Raw genomic sequence first — 16,215 nt, 5'->3', positions numbered from 1 at the left:
TCTATATTATTAAAAAAAGGAAAAAATATTATGTCAACTGCAGGTAAAAAAACCCTGTAGATAGTACACAACACTAGAAGGCATACATAGTCATGTTCAGAGTGTAAAAAGCTGTTCTGCTATGCGTTGTATTTGTATCTTTCACACCAAACAAATGATTTTTGGTAATCTGATGTCTGAAATCAAACATACTTTTAATACAACTCTTTAATCCAAGTGATACTGTGTACTTAGGAAAACAGATGCTTGTATTTTCTTTGTGAACTTAATATCTGAAAACTTCTTATGCAGAGGACATTGGCAATTTCTTATTTAAAAAAAAAAAGTTGTTTACATGCAAAAAGAACTGTATTACATGCTTTTCTCAAAGCTTTCTCTTCAACAACATCTTTTTAGTGTTCTTAGTGTTCTTCATGGTCTAAGTCAATTATAGAGAAGAAATTATTTTCTGTTTTTGAAACTTAAACATATATATAATGTAAACTCAGTAGCTAGGACAGCTACAGCTGACCACTGAAATGGAGTGAGAGTATTTTACAGAGTCCTCCCTATAACCAGAATGTTTGTTGCATGATTAATTTTAAAATAGTGCTGAAGGTTGCTCTTTTTTTCACTCTCTGTTAAATTTAGAGAACTGATCCGATGTCTGAAGTGGTACATGGACCGCTCAGCTGAGCTTGTACGCCAGGACCACATCCAGGAAGCAATGAGGGTGTGTATTCCATGGAAGTTTCTGTGTGTCTGTTCCATCTGTGAGCACAAATGGGCCAGGGAAGCTGCAGATAAAATCAAGGGTGGTCTGGCATTGACATCTTATTTGTTTAACCAGATATTCTGTTTAGTTATTGTGCCAAAATATTAAAGGGAGATTCAGTCTTGTGCAGAAAACAATGGAAGAATTATATCTCCATAAAGCTTTTGAAGCTTTGTGGAGAACTCGAGTGGGACTTACATGGAGTGTATCTGCAGGGGCCTTTTATGTAAGTGAGGCACTTCAAGAGACTTTAAATGTCTTAGGCACAGGTTCTGGGGTCAAAGACACGCTTTTCATTTCTGGCTGTGACAGATATGCAGATGTCTCATAGGATTCTAATATTTTACCTTGGCCTTATCGAGCAGTGCTTGAGACTGTCTCTCAAGTTACCTCTCTCAAGACTGCTCTTAATTCTCACAAACTCTATGAAACCTGCAGGAGTATAACCAAAAGGATGACTCTACCTGTGCAAGAGCATAAGGCATCCTGTTCCTTTATTATCCTCTGTTAACAAGTTCTGCTTAAGCTTCATCCAGATAGAGCTGCCCGTGCCTCCCTGGAGAATGGCTCTACTGAATGTGGAATGTGGCATTCTCCCTGGAATGTGGCTCTACTGAGTTTTTGCCTTCCCTCATAGTCATGGCACAACTTAATGTGTCTCTAGGTGCCCTTTCAGCTTCAGGTACCTTCCAGGAGCAGAATCACAGGTGGGTTTTCCCTAGGCTGAGGAGCCTACTGAAAAAAGCAAGCCCTGTTCTTCCTCAGGAAGTCACATCTTTGTATCAGAGTTCTGGAGCTGAACCACAGGGAACATGCATCAAATTTGTTTAAAGGCTTTGAGGTAGGGAAAACCATTATTATGGAGCTTTACATGAATCAGTGACCCAGAAAGGATCAGTCTTCCCACCTGATTCTTTCAGAAACCTGATCCTATGTTTTCTGGGCCATGTAGACAGGGAGCTAATGAATGAGAAACTGGGAATCCCATTCTAAGCTTGCCTTTTGAGACTGGGAACTCCAAGTTGTTTTCTTCACTCTGAATTAAAAAAATGTCAGTCAGTTGCTTTTGAGCAACTGGACTGGTCAGTCAGTTGCTTTTGTCTCTGGACTTACTAATTACCTCATTCAGAAGTACCTCCCTTATTTGGTGGTTTACATTTTCTATCTTGCCTTTTCTGAGAATACCAGAATATTGCTGATGTAATTCTGATTGCCCCACCCTGGTCAGCCTGTCTGTGAGACTTCTTCCTTTTTACTACTGATGCCTTGAACTTTGCCCTAGGTCTTTTTTGTGCACTGACAGGACTCAAATTGGTACCTTCACGACAACCTTTGCACTTTTGTTCTTAAAGCTTCATAGCAGGTGCTTCTTGTAGCAAGAATGCTGCTCTCTGGAGAAAAAATACATTGACAGCAGCAGGAAGATGTTTTTCTAGCAGTTCTTGATAGTGGATACTCAGAGATTACTAAAAATGGCTTTTATTCCCTTTGGCTGGGAAAGTGAAAGATATTCAGATGCTTAGAGGTAATCCTCTTTACATGCAGTGTGCTTACAATAAGGTTATCCATTCTACATACTCCAGATTCTTTCCTAAAGTAATCTTTGGGTTCTTGAGTTAGGAAATTAATCTGTGCTTTTTCAGCTCTGTACAAGGTTGATTCATCTGTTCATACTCAAAACATCACGTTTGCCTTTTGTTGGAATACAACAGGCATTTCATCTGTACAGCAGGGGAGTCCAGATGTGTAGCTGTCCTTTTTCACAAGACTGTCGACTGGATTCATGAATGTGCTACAGTACAACCCTGAAATGTTTTCTGAGCATAATCCCTCAAGTGACAACTGTGTCTCTGAGCTGTATCTTTACCCATTAAACCTGCAGAATAACCACAGAAATTTATGCACTTCTTAAACCTGTGTTATCACAGAAGCTCCTACCTCATGCTGCTTTTGTCATAGCAGTCTTCTGGTTTAAGTTCTCCTGGGTAACCTGTGTGAGTGTAGTTGTGCTGTTCCTGTGCTCAGAGTGAATGTGTGTATGGACAGTCTCTTGGAGAAGAAAGGAAGGTTACTCGTAAGTAAGTGGAACTTCTTTGAGATGCATTTGTCTATATTCACACTTCTTCTTTTCTCATCTCTCATGGAGTACCAGTGGCAGATTTTAGGGGTTGTTTGGTTGAGAGGAAATAAGGTTTGTGCATTTAAGTTTAGCATGAGATGCACCATGAGTCCTTAGGTCACAGGCAAGTGGTGTGTGCTCACCTATTGTGTGTGCATGCATGCAGGCTGTGCTTTTAAGAAACTTACTTTAATTTGACACTGATTTTTTTATATCTTGCTAAATATAACAGAAGGTTTGAATTTTACTTTGGTGCACTTCTATGTCTTTAGACACATACATGCATCATACCTGTGATTTTGTAAATAGTAAGAGTCAAAATTAGTCCAAATGTTGATCTGTGTTAACAAGACTTCTTTACATTTTGACCATCTCAGCCATGTGTCTGTAAACACACTCAGTTCTTTGGTTAAATGCCTTTGGGTTTGTTCTAGGCACCACTTCAGGTTGTCTGTGCTAAGGATGCAGCATGTCTCTGAAAGCCTGCCATTTCACCTTTAGCAGTTACAGAATTTCATACATAAATTCTCTGATTCATTCCAAAACATAATCTTCACTTTAAAGTTATGAGGTTTCAGGTTAGAATTATGGTTGTCTATACTAAACCTGTAAAACAGCTTGTACAAGCACTTATCTTTGTGTACTTGGTGTTAGCAGCAGAGATATTGCCCTCTAAAGAGCTGACTCTTGTGAACCAATTGACCTTTGTCTGGAAACTATCCAGAAATATAAAGTGTTATTTCCTGATGAGGCTCTTTGGGTATAAGGAGGCTTCACTGGGAGATGTTTAAGTGCAGAGGTATAAATAATGTACTGCCAGATTACCAAATTTACCATTGCTCATGAAAATAAAAAGGCTCTAAGTACCAGTGGCATTTTGAAATCTGTGAGGGTTTTCACATTCCCATTCTCTATCCATAAAGCTGCAGCATTCTCAGGCTTCCATCACCACATTGCATATTGGTGGATACAGAGTGGTTCCATGAGGGGCATCTTAGGAATGCAAAAATATCTGATTAGGACAACATTTGTATTTAAAACTTTCGATTTCCAAACAGTGAAACAAGACAAGAACACTTTCCAGTTAATACAGTGGAACATTACAAATGTCTCTGTACAGACTGCAAGTACTGAAGCTTCAGCCTGTTTGTTTCCCATGCTGAATTTTGAGGATATCACTGAACTATGTATCCTGTCTTCCCTTGGTCCTGCCTTAATGTTGTATCATGTTTAGCACTAAGGGAAGGAGTGAAGTCTGAATGTCACTGATGTTTGGTCTGTTTCAGTGCTGACAGTTGTGTTCACTAAGTGATCAAAAGGCCTTGCTGCTGTGTGGAATATTAAACTGCTGTATTAGTGTCTCTGAGAACATTTGCTAGATTGGTAAGCTTGCTAAAAGATGCACAACACAACTGATTTTTCTTCATTGACACTGCTGCCACGTACATATACTTAAAGATGTTTAGGTTGCAAATTCAGACTTAATCTAGACGTGCTATAGAGCAAATTACCCTTCTGCTACAAAAGGATCCAATTTGCCAGTCCTTCAGCATCCATCACACCTTCTATAATGGTGTTAAATGCCATCTTCTGTGCTGGTTCTTCTCCCTCTGCTGAGTGCTCTCCAGGTTTCATGTGTGCTGATGAAAGAAAGACACTTAAAAATAATACCAGCTCAAAGTAAAAAGATTCTCACTACAGTACTGCTGCTTGCTACTGTTCCAGGCTGCCAGAGAGTGTCACATGAGAGCTTCACATGCTGCTTTTTTCTTCTGTTTCTGCATCTGCACTTATTTCTGTTTGTATGTGTAGCTGCCAGAAATGAAGCTGAACCTTGCTGTTGTGTTTATATTGAAAAGCAAATTCTCTTTTTTTCCAGGTAACCCTTATTCTGTTGCACTCACAGCCCACTTATCTGAATCTAGATTAGCTAATTTACTTAAAGGTAAAACTTGGAAAAGATATAGGTGAATAGCTTCTTCAGACACATTTGTTGTGCCAAGTCATGAGAAAAATGGAAGTCTCTTACATTTACCAAGATTTTCCTCAAATTATCTAACTCAAATTTGTCTGATTGACTTAAATGCATACTTTACCTGTTTGTAGGACATACTGGTAACAGATGACTGGTTGAGAATGGGTACTTGCCTATGAGTATCTATTCCTTAACTGAATTATGTAACTTACAAAACCTGTTTTTCTTTCTCTTTTCTAAAGCTGAAGAAATCAATTATCATGAACCTACAAGCATTCCTGGTTCTCTTTAAAGCTCCTTTATTTTTCTTTCTCTCTGTCTCAATCTCCTTCCCCTTCCTGCTCCTAAAGGCCTTGGAATATCTTTTCAAGTTCATTGTCCAATCTCGGATCCTTTACTCCAGAGCTACTTGTGGAATGGAGGAGGAACAGTTCCGTTCCAGCATCCAGGAGCTTTTCCAGTCCATCAGATTTGTGCTCAGCTTGGACAGCAGGAGCTCTGAGACTCTCATCTTCACACAGGTTTGCTATTTTCTACACTTTACCTGGCAAACCAAAAGGCAGCTTTTTTCTGCACTGGTAGAATATGTGGGCTCACAATGGTTAAATGCAGGTTACTTGAGTTCTCCCCCTCTCACAAGCTGATGATAATGGAAAATGTAGCCTTCTGCAGCCACAGCCTAGTGGAACAGTCCAACTCATTAATCAAGCCCATTAATGTTGTTAGAGAAGGAGCTTTGCACCACTTCACAGATAACAAGTGAGCTGAACTGTGGACTCTGAAGAGGAAAGTGACTTGTCACCTGCAAACACAATTTTTGCTCTTTACAGAAGTAAACTGCATTTTCAGATCTTTCATTTATATGTCCTACTGCTGGCCTCAAGAAATTTTAAATCCTTAACTGTAGTAGCTCAAGTCAATACCCAGGGTCATAGCAACACCACAGTAGAGAAGTGCAACTGATGTGCTCAGTCAGACAAATGTAATTGCAGCATAATCAAAAACTACAGTCTGAATCACAGCCTGACCACAAGCACACTGTGATACCCATGCTCATTCAGTACATCATTTTGAATATGAACCACATGACTTCAGGAAGACTTCGTGTGGGCTTAAGATACCACTCAAAGTGAGTAAGGATGCTGCTAACTTCATATTTTAAAGACCACTGTATTAAATTATGTACTTCTGTGTTTAAAATTTTAAAATGCTTTTGTCAAACGTGTGTGCTCATAAAATGTCAAAATGGACTGCCCAGAACTTCTTGATAAGGTGAAGGTGATTTATAATCACTAATTTACAGACGTTTTGAAAGCTGACTGTAGTTTGCCAAAGGAGCAGTTGTGAGCGTTGCAACAAAACTGAGTGACTCCAAGGGTTAGGGAAGCTGCCAGCAATGTGCTCTCTTTCTCAAGAAGCTGCCCTGAGAACAGCTGCTCTAATCTTTTATTTAATCACCCATTAGTGGGTATAATAAGATGAGCCAGGAACATGAGAAATCAGTGCACAGAATTTTGTAGGTAAAAGTGACAGTGAGTGGAAACAGCATCTTGTGTGTGCAGGCAGCTCTAGGGCTCTGTGTCTGGTTTTCAGTTGTGTTGATCACAAATACAGGGGGAGATCAGAGGTGACAATGGGGTTATTTTCCCTTTTTGTCTCTTTTTTTTTTTTAATTCTTTGTTTGTTTTCTCCTTTATCTCACTATGGTATTTCTTGTTTTGGACTTCTGTAATTTGCAACACCTGTCCTTGTTTAATCTTTGAAAAGTTTGCTTTTTGTTCCCCCCTTGCCACTGTGTTGCCCCTTGATCCCAATTGCCCCATAGGCCTCTCAGCCTGGAGGGCAGGCGAGCGGAGCTGGGACATGTGCCCCACAAAAGTGTGGTGGTACTTCAAGGCCGTCATTTAATTCTGTAAGTAATGATCCCCTGACCTGCACAAGTTTCACATCATGGATGTTCCTGATTAATCCCTTTTCCCTCTCCCAAACCCTTTTTTCCTGCATATAAGCTGGAATTTAATATTTAAGTGGCTGGTACCTTAAAACTGGGAAATACAGAATATTTCACTGATTAATGGAATAGCTTATGGGATTCACACACTGAAAAGACAGCACTGAGGGTGTACACAATATTATAGACATCAATGGTTCAGAAGAGCCAAGGAGATTAGGTACTAGTTCTGGAAATCTGGACAACTGTTAAGTATCTTCAGAAATGCTTGAGGCCCTAGCAAACATAATTTGCTTCACACTTGTCCTCTTGTACAGGATATTAGAGATATCTCAGTATAGTTCTTTCCAGCAATGAGACCAAAACTGATTATGTCCTTCCTTCCAAGCAATTAGTTTGACATGAGTAATGTTTCAGCATATTTTAGGGTGTTGTACAAAAAAGGACACTTCAAGGAACTGATGAAATAACTTCTCTGTTCCTCAAGAGGCTCCAAAGCTTCCTGAAGAGATTCCATGCATATCCTTAGACTGCTACTGGATATCCTAAATCACCACAGACATCCTTCTGCTTTATAGTCATAGTTAGAAATAAGTTTAGGAAACCTGCTGCAAGGATTTGTTTGGCCAGTATTGTAATTTCACTTGTATTATCCCAGAGATAAAAATGATGAATGGATTTGTGGCTGCTATAGCCTTCAAAGAGTACCATGAGCTATTTAAATAATTCATATTTGTTTATTTTGTTAGTACATTGTATGTATGTAGCAACAAATAGGTGACAACACCCAGGAGGCTATGTGGGGTTTTGTGTAATCTGAATTGATTGTAACAAGACAAGATGTTGAGAGAGATAACAAGCACGAAGAAGAAAGAGGTAAATTTATATTCAGAATAATTTAATGGGCTCTACAGTGTTAGTTGTAAAAATAACTTAGACTTTGCTCAGAGACTATTAAATAGAAATCACTATTTGAAGGGAAAGATTCTTGGAGGAAAGACTTGGCAAAGAAGGAAGCTGTATGTTCTGTGGACTAGGAGAGGAATGTCAAGTGTCAGAGCCATCATGGGAGAGGTACAGAAATGTTTAGGCAATGAGAAAACAGAAACAGCTGTGTGAAAAAGGAGAACTCACAGAACAGAAGAAAGTACCAATGAAGGGGAGAGATTGTAAGGGAAAAGCTGTACAGAGATTTGCAATGAAGTCTGGTAAATCTGAACTTCTGCAGGAAATCAGCGTGCTTTGTGTGGAGAGCTTCAGAGAAGGGAGGTGGGAACAGGAGAAGGGAAGTGTGTGTGCATGGGGGGACTGGGGCTGGTGGGAGGAAGGCAGCTGCATCAAAACCAGACTGTGCAGCAGGTTAAGAAAGAAACCATCGAGGGAGTTAAGTACTTGAAATTAGGAAACAGGTTATGGACCTTGTGTGGGATGTGCAGGAAGGAAGAGAAGAATTCTAAAACATGAGAGGTGTGTGGCAGTTGTTAGGTGTGACACCAAGTCTGTGGAACTTGAGGATAGGGCAATGCATGGAATTTTCTACAGTTCTGAAGAATTTTAAAGTGTGAAATAGGAAATGAAGAACTGGATTGTGGTGTTGTTGTTGTGCTGTGTTTCTACACTTGAAGAAGCACCTTCAAGGATAGCTCCAGCTCACTGGAAATATCCATTATTGCAAGAATCACGTACACACGTACTTGCATGATGTGATGCCTCTTTCACGTGAAACTGCACCCCTCCCCTGTTGCAGAAGTATTTTAATGTCACATGACATACTGCTATGGTTAAGGGTCTGTCAGCATGTTTTTTACTTCAAAGTATTTTCTGGTGCTTTAACTGTCTTAGTTGCTCAGTACAAAAAAATTGGTGTGGAACCCTCTAATTAGAAACAAGTTTTATATTAATTGGAAAAAAGTCAATTAAAAAACCCAAACTGTTTCCTGTTCTCTAGTAGCACAAATTTTTTCAGTTTTATAAACCGTGTCCTAAAATACAGCCTTCTGAAGCCCTACAGTATGTATGTGCTCAGCTTACTGTAAGACTCACTATTGCAGCAGTGCTTGGTTTTTATATACCTGTGACATGGTCACCGTGACCTTTCATTATTGCAAAACTTTAACACCAGCCATATTGCACTATTTTTAGCTTCTTGCAGACCCTTAATTCGGTTTTCCTGTTGTTTCTATTTCACTGCATTTAGCTACAGTTACAGATTTCAAAATTTTGAGTTTCTTCCTTTACTTTTTCCAGGCTGCTCTGCTGAACTCCTTCCCTGCCATCTTTGATGAGCTGCTGCAGATGTTCACTGTGCAGGAAGTAGCTGAGTTTGTGAGGGGCACCCTGGGCAGCATGCCCAGCACAGTGCACATCGGGCAGTCGATGGATGTGGTGAAGCTGCAGTCGATTGCACGCACTGTCGACAGCCGCCTCTTCTCCTTCTCAGGTAAAACAGCAGTGCCTGAGGGTAGGATTGCTGCTAACCAAGAGCAGGAACAGGTTGCCCTTATTTTGCAGTTGTGTTATCATTTGGTTATCTTGGTAATTATTTATCTTGGCAGCATCGTTGTTACACACGGTCACTGTGGGTACTTTGTTTATAAGTGTTTATAAAACCATCTTGCATAAACTGTAGTTGCTGAAGGTTGATAAAAATACCTAGATGCTGATGACAAAGGTAAGATTGTTAAGGAATTCCAGAAGCTGATAAAGGGCTGGATAACAGCCTTGAAGAGTTACATGAAGAGTCAGAAAAACAAGAATTCAGATATGAGTACTCTAGCTTGGATACTTTAATGATTATTAATCTCCTGAAAAGGAACCTAAGGGGTAACAAAGAAAACATTTTGCCACAAGGTATAAGGTCGGCAGAACTCAACAGAAACAAGGGACTGGGAGGGAAGATAGAGACCACTGACTCAAGAAATGCCCCCTCCCCAGTTAAAGACCCCTCCTCACTAAGCAAGCACCTTGATTTGAAAGGACACTGTGGGGAGTACAGTTACCTGATGAGATTGGTTATGGTAAGCTACTGAGTGGCTCTTGATGTCTGCAAAACAGGATATGCCACAGCTTTATGTATTGAGCTGAGGTATCTTGGTGGAGTACCACCTAGCTCCCTTTTCTGCTAATAAATGAAATACCTCAACCCTGTGTGTGAATTGGCTTTGCATACCAGGTGAAGAGCCCACATTTTGGGGCAACAGTGTCACATTTTCCACCCAGCATAATGGTGATGACTTGTTTTCCTCTTATCTCTGAGATCTTGCCACTCTTTTTCTCTGTTTCTCTACTGTTTTCTTCAGTTGCTACCTGCTCTCTTTAATAAGGTCAACATTTGTAAGGCAGCCAAAAGAGATGAATTAGCCAGTTTTCAAGAATCTTATATTGGAAAAGCTCTATTAGCCATGACAGTTGAGTTGGAAAGCTCCATGAAATGAGAGCTTCCATGTTTGCATAGTGGAAATCAACATTAGAAAGTGTCAGTTCACAACTGTTGTTTCCAAGCTGTATTGCTCTATTGAGAATGTCCTCTATACTGCATTTATGAAATTCTGAAACTAGAAGCACTTACAGTTCATTAGATACAGTTCTTGGAAGTGTACTTCTTGCTCTACAGCCATACTGCAGAAGTTGCATCAACTAATCAAACATGCTGTGTATCTGCAGGCTGGTTTGGATACCACAAGGCTGCTGTTTGGGATGGCTGAAATTTAAGTCTCTTTCGGAAGAATTGTGATTTGATTTTATTTCTTTCAGAGTCCCGGCGCATCCTGTTACCTGTGGTTCTTCACCACATTCACCTTCACCTGCGACAGCAGAAGGAGCTACTCATCTGCTCTGGGATCCTCAGTAGTATCTTCTCCATAATCAAGACCAGCTCTTTGGTAATCTGCTGTTTGATTTTATTTTTTTTTTTTAATGCACCACAAATTTGGTAAAATATAGAATGAGGGATTTTTTTATAGGTTAATACAGGTTTTTTAAAAGCCCTTTTGAAAACAAAATTCTGCTAACTTTCCATCAGCAGGAGAACATCTGAAATGAAGGTTCTGCCTTTGTGTGTGTGACTCAGAGCAGTCTGATTACACAGTGTTCTTGCTGCTAGGAGGGAAAAAGCATATGCATTTACTGGGTTTGACACTGTTTTATTTTCTTCATCCAAGCCCAGAACTTGGATGTCTGTTAAGTTCAAAAGCTCTACACAGCTCTAGGACTTGCAGTTCTGCAAGTGACAGTAACTAGCATTTTGTGATTCATGTTAAGAGAATACTCTAAAATTATCCAATCAATGAAATCACGCTTCCTTCTGGAAACTGCTGCTGAGTTTAAACACCCAGCTCTGATGATCATAATACACTGATGTCAAATGGCAACTTGATCATTTAAAGCAACACTCACAATCAGAGAGTGGTGAAGTTTCCCCACCTGACACCAGAAGGGGAAGCTCATGGTGCTAAATATATAATTCATACCAATGATTATTTCCAATTACCAGTTAGTTTTGTGTGAAAGGAGTGACATGAAAGGTATCAGGGCAATAAGCCAAAATAATACTGCCACAGAATAAAGGTTTCTGAACATAATTTGTTCCCATTGTGCTCTAGAGTGTATGCAGATCTTTGATTACAGATTTTACCTTTAAGGCTGTGACCCTGAATGTTCCCATCAGAGACTGAGAAGGTAATACACAGTGGTATTAGTGTCCAGTGAGGAATTTGGTTTTACTTCTCTGCACCTCCATGACAGAGGTGGCTGACTGGTATGCTGGCCCAGCAGAATTGTCTTTGCTAATTCTGTACCCTCCAGTTTCTAACTGTTTGCTTACCACTTACTACAGGAGGGAGATGTCGTGGAGGAAGTTGAGATGATGGTGGAGAGCCTCCTTGATGTGCTTTTACAAACTCTGCTTACAATCATGAGTAAATCGCAGTCTCAGGAGGCGGTAAGAGGGCAGCGTTGCCCGCAGTGCACAGCAGAAATCACTGTTAGTAACTAACAATCAGTTTCTATTTCCTGCTTCTCTAACCTTTGGCTCAGTCCCTCACCACCACCAGCACCTCATTATCATCTCTGCTGCATGAATGCCGAGGGCTTCTTCTCTTTCCCTTAATAAGCCACCAATCCGTTTCTTCTGAGCAGTTTGTAGTGAGGGCTGCAGGATGCAGTGGAGCTCAGGAAGCTGCTGTGGATTTCCAGGTTATTTTCTTGTTCCTTTGCAGCTGTGATGGAGAGTTACTGTGTAGAGCTTGAGGCATCTGCAGGGCAGGTAGCTGCCATGGGCTTCTCCCCAAGCAAGTAGCACCAAGGGCTGGATGAGTATGAGGCTGATTCCTAAGAGTGAGAATACTGTCATTCTCAGTGGATAAGTCCCTCTATTAATCCCCTGTAGAGCTTCTCTCCAGGTTCACTGATTATTTCATGCAAATGAAAGAACATACTTTTTCAAAAGAAATTAACATATCCTAAGCCAAGTGAGCTGTTGAGCTTGGTAAAAGAAGAGGTAAAAGCCACCACTTTGTCCAGACTGCCAGCATAACCCTAGGGGAAGAAATTTTTCCTTTGACATGCAATGGAAGAGGAGAAAAAGAACACAAAGCTTGTGCTTTGACTGTTTTCTTGTCTGGATTGGTTACCCTTTTCTTGTCTAGCTTATTTTAGTCTATTTTTTCTTGTCAGAGTCTAATGCATCTTTTGCACAATGTATAATGTTAGGCTGTTGTTCAGAACATTCTTTTTTTTAGACTTGCTTTTTTTATCAAATGGCTGAGACCTCAGAGATATTGTTGGGGGGAGATGTGCACTGAGATACACTGCTCACACAAAAGGAAGGACTGAATCTTTCTGTGTTAACTCACATAAACTAACAAATGATAGAATTCTAATACAGAACAAAGCATTTAGTAGTTTTCAGACATGTTCTTTGATACAGAACAAGAAAGGTCCTAGCTTGCAACTGTCCAGCAGCTTCTCAATCCTTTTACTCCCACAGTCTGACTTATGTTATTTATCACATGCCACAAAAAGGAACACATTTTTTCCTAATGAGGTTCAGCCCTGTAAAGTTTATTGGAACAATCTATGTCAGAGCTTATGGATAGATTCTTCTATCAATTAAGAAAAAAAAAAGTAATATGGAATGCACAGACCCATGCATAAAGTCCCCTTGTGTTTGTTTCTGAATTTATATTTCACAGCACAGGAAGTAGATTGTATTTTTTTCCAAATCAATTGCTCCTTGTCACAGAAAAAAATAATGTTTTGCAAGGGACTGGCAGTCAAATGACATACTGCTTACATTCTTGGCACTGCCCTGCTTATCTTGGACAGATTACTTAACTTCTCTGTGTTTGCTTTCAGATATGTAAAATGGGGGAGCTCCTCTTTGGAAAACACTTTGGGATACTGTGGTAACTGGTTAGGGTGCATCTGCTTTGCAGGCCAGAAATGTAATTGTAGCTCATGTAGGCTTGCACACACTTTATGCAGAATATCCTGTTAGAATACTGTTAGTACTGTAGCTATGCCAGCATGTAACTTGGTGAACACTAACAAGACAAATATTTACAAGATTCTAAACACCTTTTGTAGCCCATACTGACCCAGGCAGCTGTCATTTCTATACTGTTTCAAGTATTTGAGTCAATTAATTTAAATAATTCCTGGTATGTCTGCATGAGCTGCAGTCACATCTTTGATAGGCAGAGTATATTAAGTAACTGAAAAAGGTGACTGGCAAAACCTGCATGCTGGGAGGGTGATTCATTAATGTCTGTATTAATAATTTTAAATTATTTTTGGGTAGATTACAAGACTGGTTTGAAGACCTTTAAAACTGGTGTCTGTGGAAGACCCTCTATGAGGTGTATTCCTGTGTCTGAGCAGTACTTCAGGAACTGTTAACATGAAGTATTTTTAATCTCTGTGCATGTCAGCTTTCCTCTCATAGGCATTGGGGCCATTTCAGACCCCTCCCTTTATACCTTACCCCAGCTTGAGTTTTATATGTATGAAATTCCAGATTGAGTGAAATAGTTTTCCATTTGGTCAACAGGGAGAATATGTCTCCTGCCTTTTATCTTTGCTTCGTCAGATGTCAGACACTCATTTCCAGCATTTATTGGACAACTTCCAAAGCAAGGATGAACTAAAGGTACAAGAGAGCATCCTGTTTGTAGGGTGATTCACTCAGCATGAGAGGAAAGGGGAATCCCTCAAGCATTACTTGCTCTGCTGATCATCATCCATTCACTGGCACTCTATTCAGGGACTGTCCTTTCACCTTTTTAATAACAGGTGTTGTGTTATAACCATATTTAAGACCAAGGGGCACTGATTTCAGAAAAGCAAATAAAGTCCCAAGATAGATGTTCTTAGACAGACAAAAAGGTTATCATTACTGTAGCATATAGAATATAGTCAAGAGAATGAGGGTTTTTTTAATCCTGTGAATTTAAATCAGTCATTCTGTAACTGTTCATTGTGCTTAGTATATGTTCATAAGCTTGCTTACAAAGAGCATTGACTTCATTAAATTTCAGGCCTTTTGGGGCATACAGATATCTCTAGCAGATAAAATAAATTTTGGGCAAGCAGTAACCTTACTACTTCACTTGTTGCATGCTTCCCAAAATTGTGAATATTTACAAATTATTGCTCTTCGAAATGGCTCATCTCAAAACATCAGAAACCAGCTCTTTATCTCAGCTTCAGTATCTCTGACAACTGTCTGATTAAAAGGCAGAATAATTTCATAAATAACATGATTTTATATAAAATGCTTTTGATTAGCAGGGCATTCAACAAAATGTGGGCAATGAGAATGTAATGTGGGAAGAACTTCTGTTGCCTTAACAAATGAGATGGAGAAATAGTGAGAAATCCTTTCTGAATAGACTTTCAGCTTCTAAATATTTCATGTGCATATAGAGAGGCTGAATAAATCAGGAAGATAAATTTGGGATGATAGAATTCTTACCCCTGGGTTTCGGGGTTCAAAGTATCTCAGGTTGATAGTTATCTGAGGTTACTACCTTTTAGGTAACTTTTTAATTGCTCATAGGAAGATTATTTAGTAAATAATTCATATTAATTTAATGGGTATTTAAAAAAGCTATCTAAATTATAATTCATGTGTCAGACCAATGAAAAGGTTTGTCACTGAACTGGAATTTGTCTTTACAGCTGTAAGAACAAACACCATTCTATCTCTGACAGTCTTAAGGATGTGTTCAGGAGTATTACAGAGGCTGAAGATCTTTATGCCCAACTTTTTTCCCAACAACCAGTTGACCTAACAAAATAGATTACTTTTTTTTTCCCTTCAAATATTGCTGTAGTAGTATTTCCAATAGTTTTTCCTGCATGGAAAGCCATATTATGTTCACTTATCACTGTTATATCTAGGGGAAAATGAGAGCAAAGTCAAGAAGCTTCTGCTGCTTTACCCTTTGCTCACTTACACCAATATTAATCTTCCCCACCTCTAAATTAAGGCATAATGGTAGGACAGTTTTAAGCAATCTCTGCACTCCTACTTTCTGTGCTATCTTGATTTTCTGTAGAAGAAAAAACAAACAATAAAATCATAGTTTTCAAGGCCAACAACTTGGCATTTTATCCTAACCATTGTTTCTTATAGACCTAGAGGTGCAGGTAGGGAAAAAATAAACAAATATCCTCAGATTTAGGGAATTATCTGGAAAACAAATATTCAGCTGATGTGTTTAAGAGATCTTTTTTTCCTGCATACTGCCAGAAATGGGGTTTTCTGTTACTATTTCTAAAAGTGTATGTAGGAGTTCCATTAGGTTTGAGTCTCTGGGGGTTTTGTCAAATTGTGACATAAAGACAACAAAATTTGGACATACACAGTAATTAACTGAATGCATAAGTAAGTTACTATCATCCCAGTATATCCAAAAATAGCTACAAGTTGACAGTGTAACTCTAGATGATGAGAGGTCATATACAATTATGAACATAAGGAAGTTTTTCATCTCACTGTAGTTAAGATTTGAAAGACTGCTGCAGCTTCCTTGTGTGCATCAGATGAATGCACAATTACTAGAGCTGTATCCTAATATATGCTGTTCCCTTGTTTTCAGGTGAGTGGCCTAGTGACACAAAGCTCAAGTGGAGCACACTCGGCTTAACTGTTTTATAATCAAGAAAATTAAGTAATCTGCAGCTGCTGGTGATTTTTTAATTATTTTCCTTATGTGATAGGAGTTCCTCCTGAAGATTTTCTGTGTATTTCGGAACCTGATGAAAATGAGTGTCTTTCCTCGAGACTGGATGGTGATGAGGTTGCTCACTAGCAAGTAAGTGAAGAAACAGATATGAACTGTTGACATTCCATGTCAGAATTTTTTCTCCTTAGCTGGGCAGTTAAAACCTGTGATGCAGTGTGATCCATCAGA

At 39.3% G+C, this 16,215-nt stretch overlaps 1 protein-coding gene and 1 long non-coding RNA gene across 18 annotated transcripts in view; one reads left to right on the top strand and one right to left on the bottom strand.

The window, feature by feature from the left end:
• Positions 1–16,215, top strand: part of DOCK3 (dedicator of cytokinesis 3) — a 186,378-nt gene that overhangs the window by 125,175 nt on the left and 44,988 nt on the right. For 11 of the 17 annotated variants that reach the window (XM_071755606.1, XM_071755605.1, XM_071755603.1 and 8 more), the window contains exons 22-29: positions 631–712; positions 5,199–5,369; positions 6,674–6,760; positions 9,047–9,239; positions 10,553–10,680; positions 11,634–11,780; positions 13,848–13,946; positions 16,022–16,116. In XM_071755606.1, the coding sequence (XP_071611707.1) occupies positions 631–712; positions 5,199–5,369; positions 6,674–6,760; positions 9,047–9,239; positions 10,553–10,680; positions 11,634–11,780; positions 13,848–13,946; positions 16,022–16,116 (1,002 nt within the window). The remainder of the gene's footprint in view (positions 1–630; positions 713–5,198; positions 5,370–6,673; positions 6,761–9,046; positions 9,240–10,552; positions 10,681–11,633; positions 11,781–13,847; positions 13,947–16,021; positions 16,117–16,215) is intronic. The other 6 variants (XM_071755610.1, XM_071755614.1, XM_071755613.1 and 3 more) reach the window with 2 other exon arrangements.
• Positions 14,453–16,215, bottom strand: part of LOC139801427 (uncharacterized) — a 46,025-nt gene continuing 44,262 nt past the window's right edge. The window contains exon 3 of the long non-coding RNA XR_011728200.1: positions 14,453–14,522. This is a non-coding gene — a long non-coding RNA (uncharacterized lncRNA). The remainder of the gene's footprint in view (positions 14,523–16,215) is intronic.

Source organism: Heliangelus exortis, chromosome 12, assembly GCF_036169615.1.
Source record: "Heliangelus exortis chromosome 12, bHelExo1.hap1, whole genome shotgun sequence".
Classification (NCBI taxonomy): domain Eukaryota; kingdom Metazoa; phylum Chordata; class Aves; order Apodiformes; family Trochilidae; genus Heliangelus; species Heliangelus exortis.
This window is presented reverse-complemented; position numbering and strand designations above follow the sequence as displayed.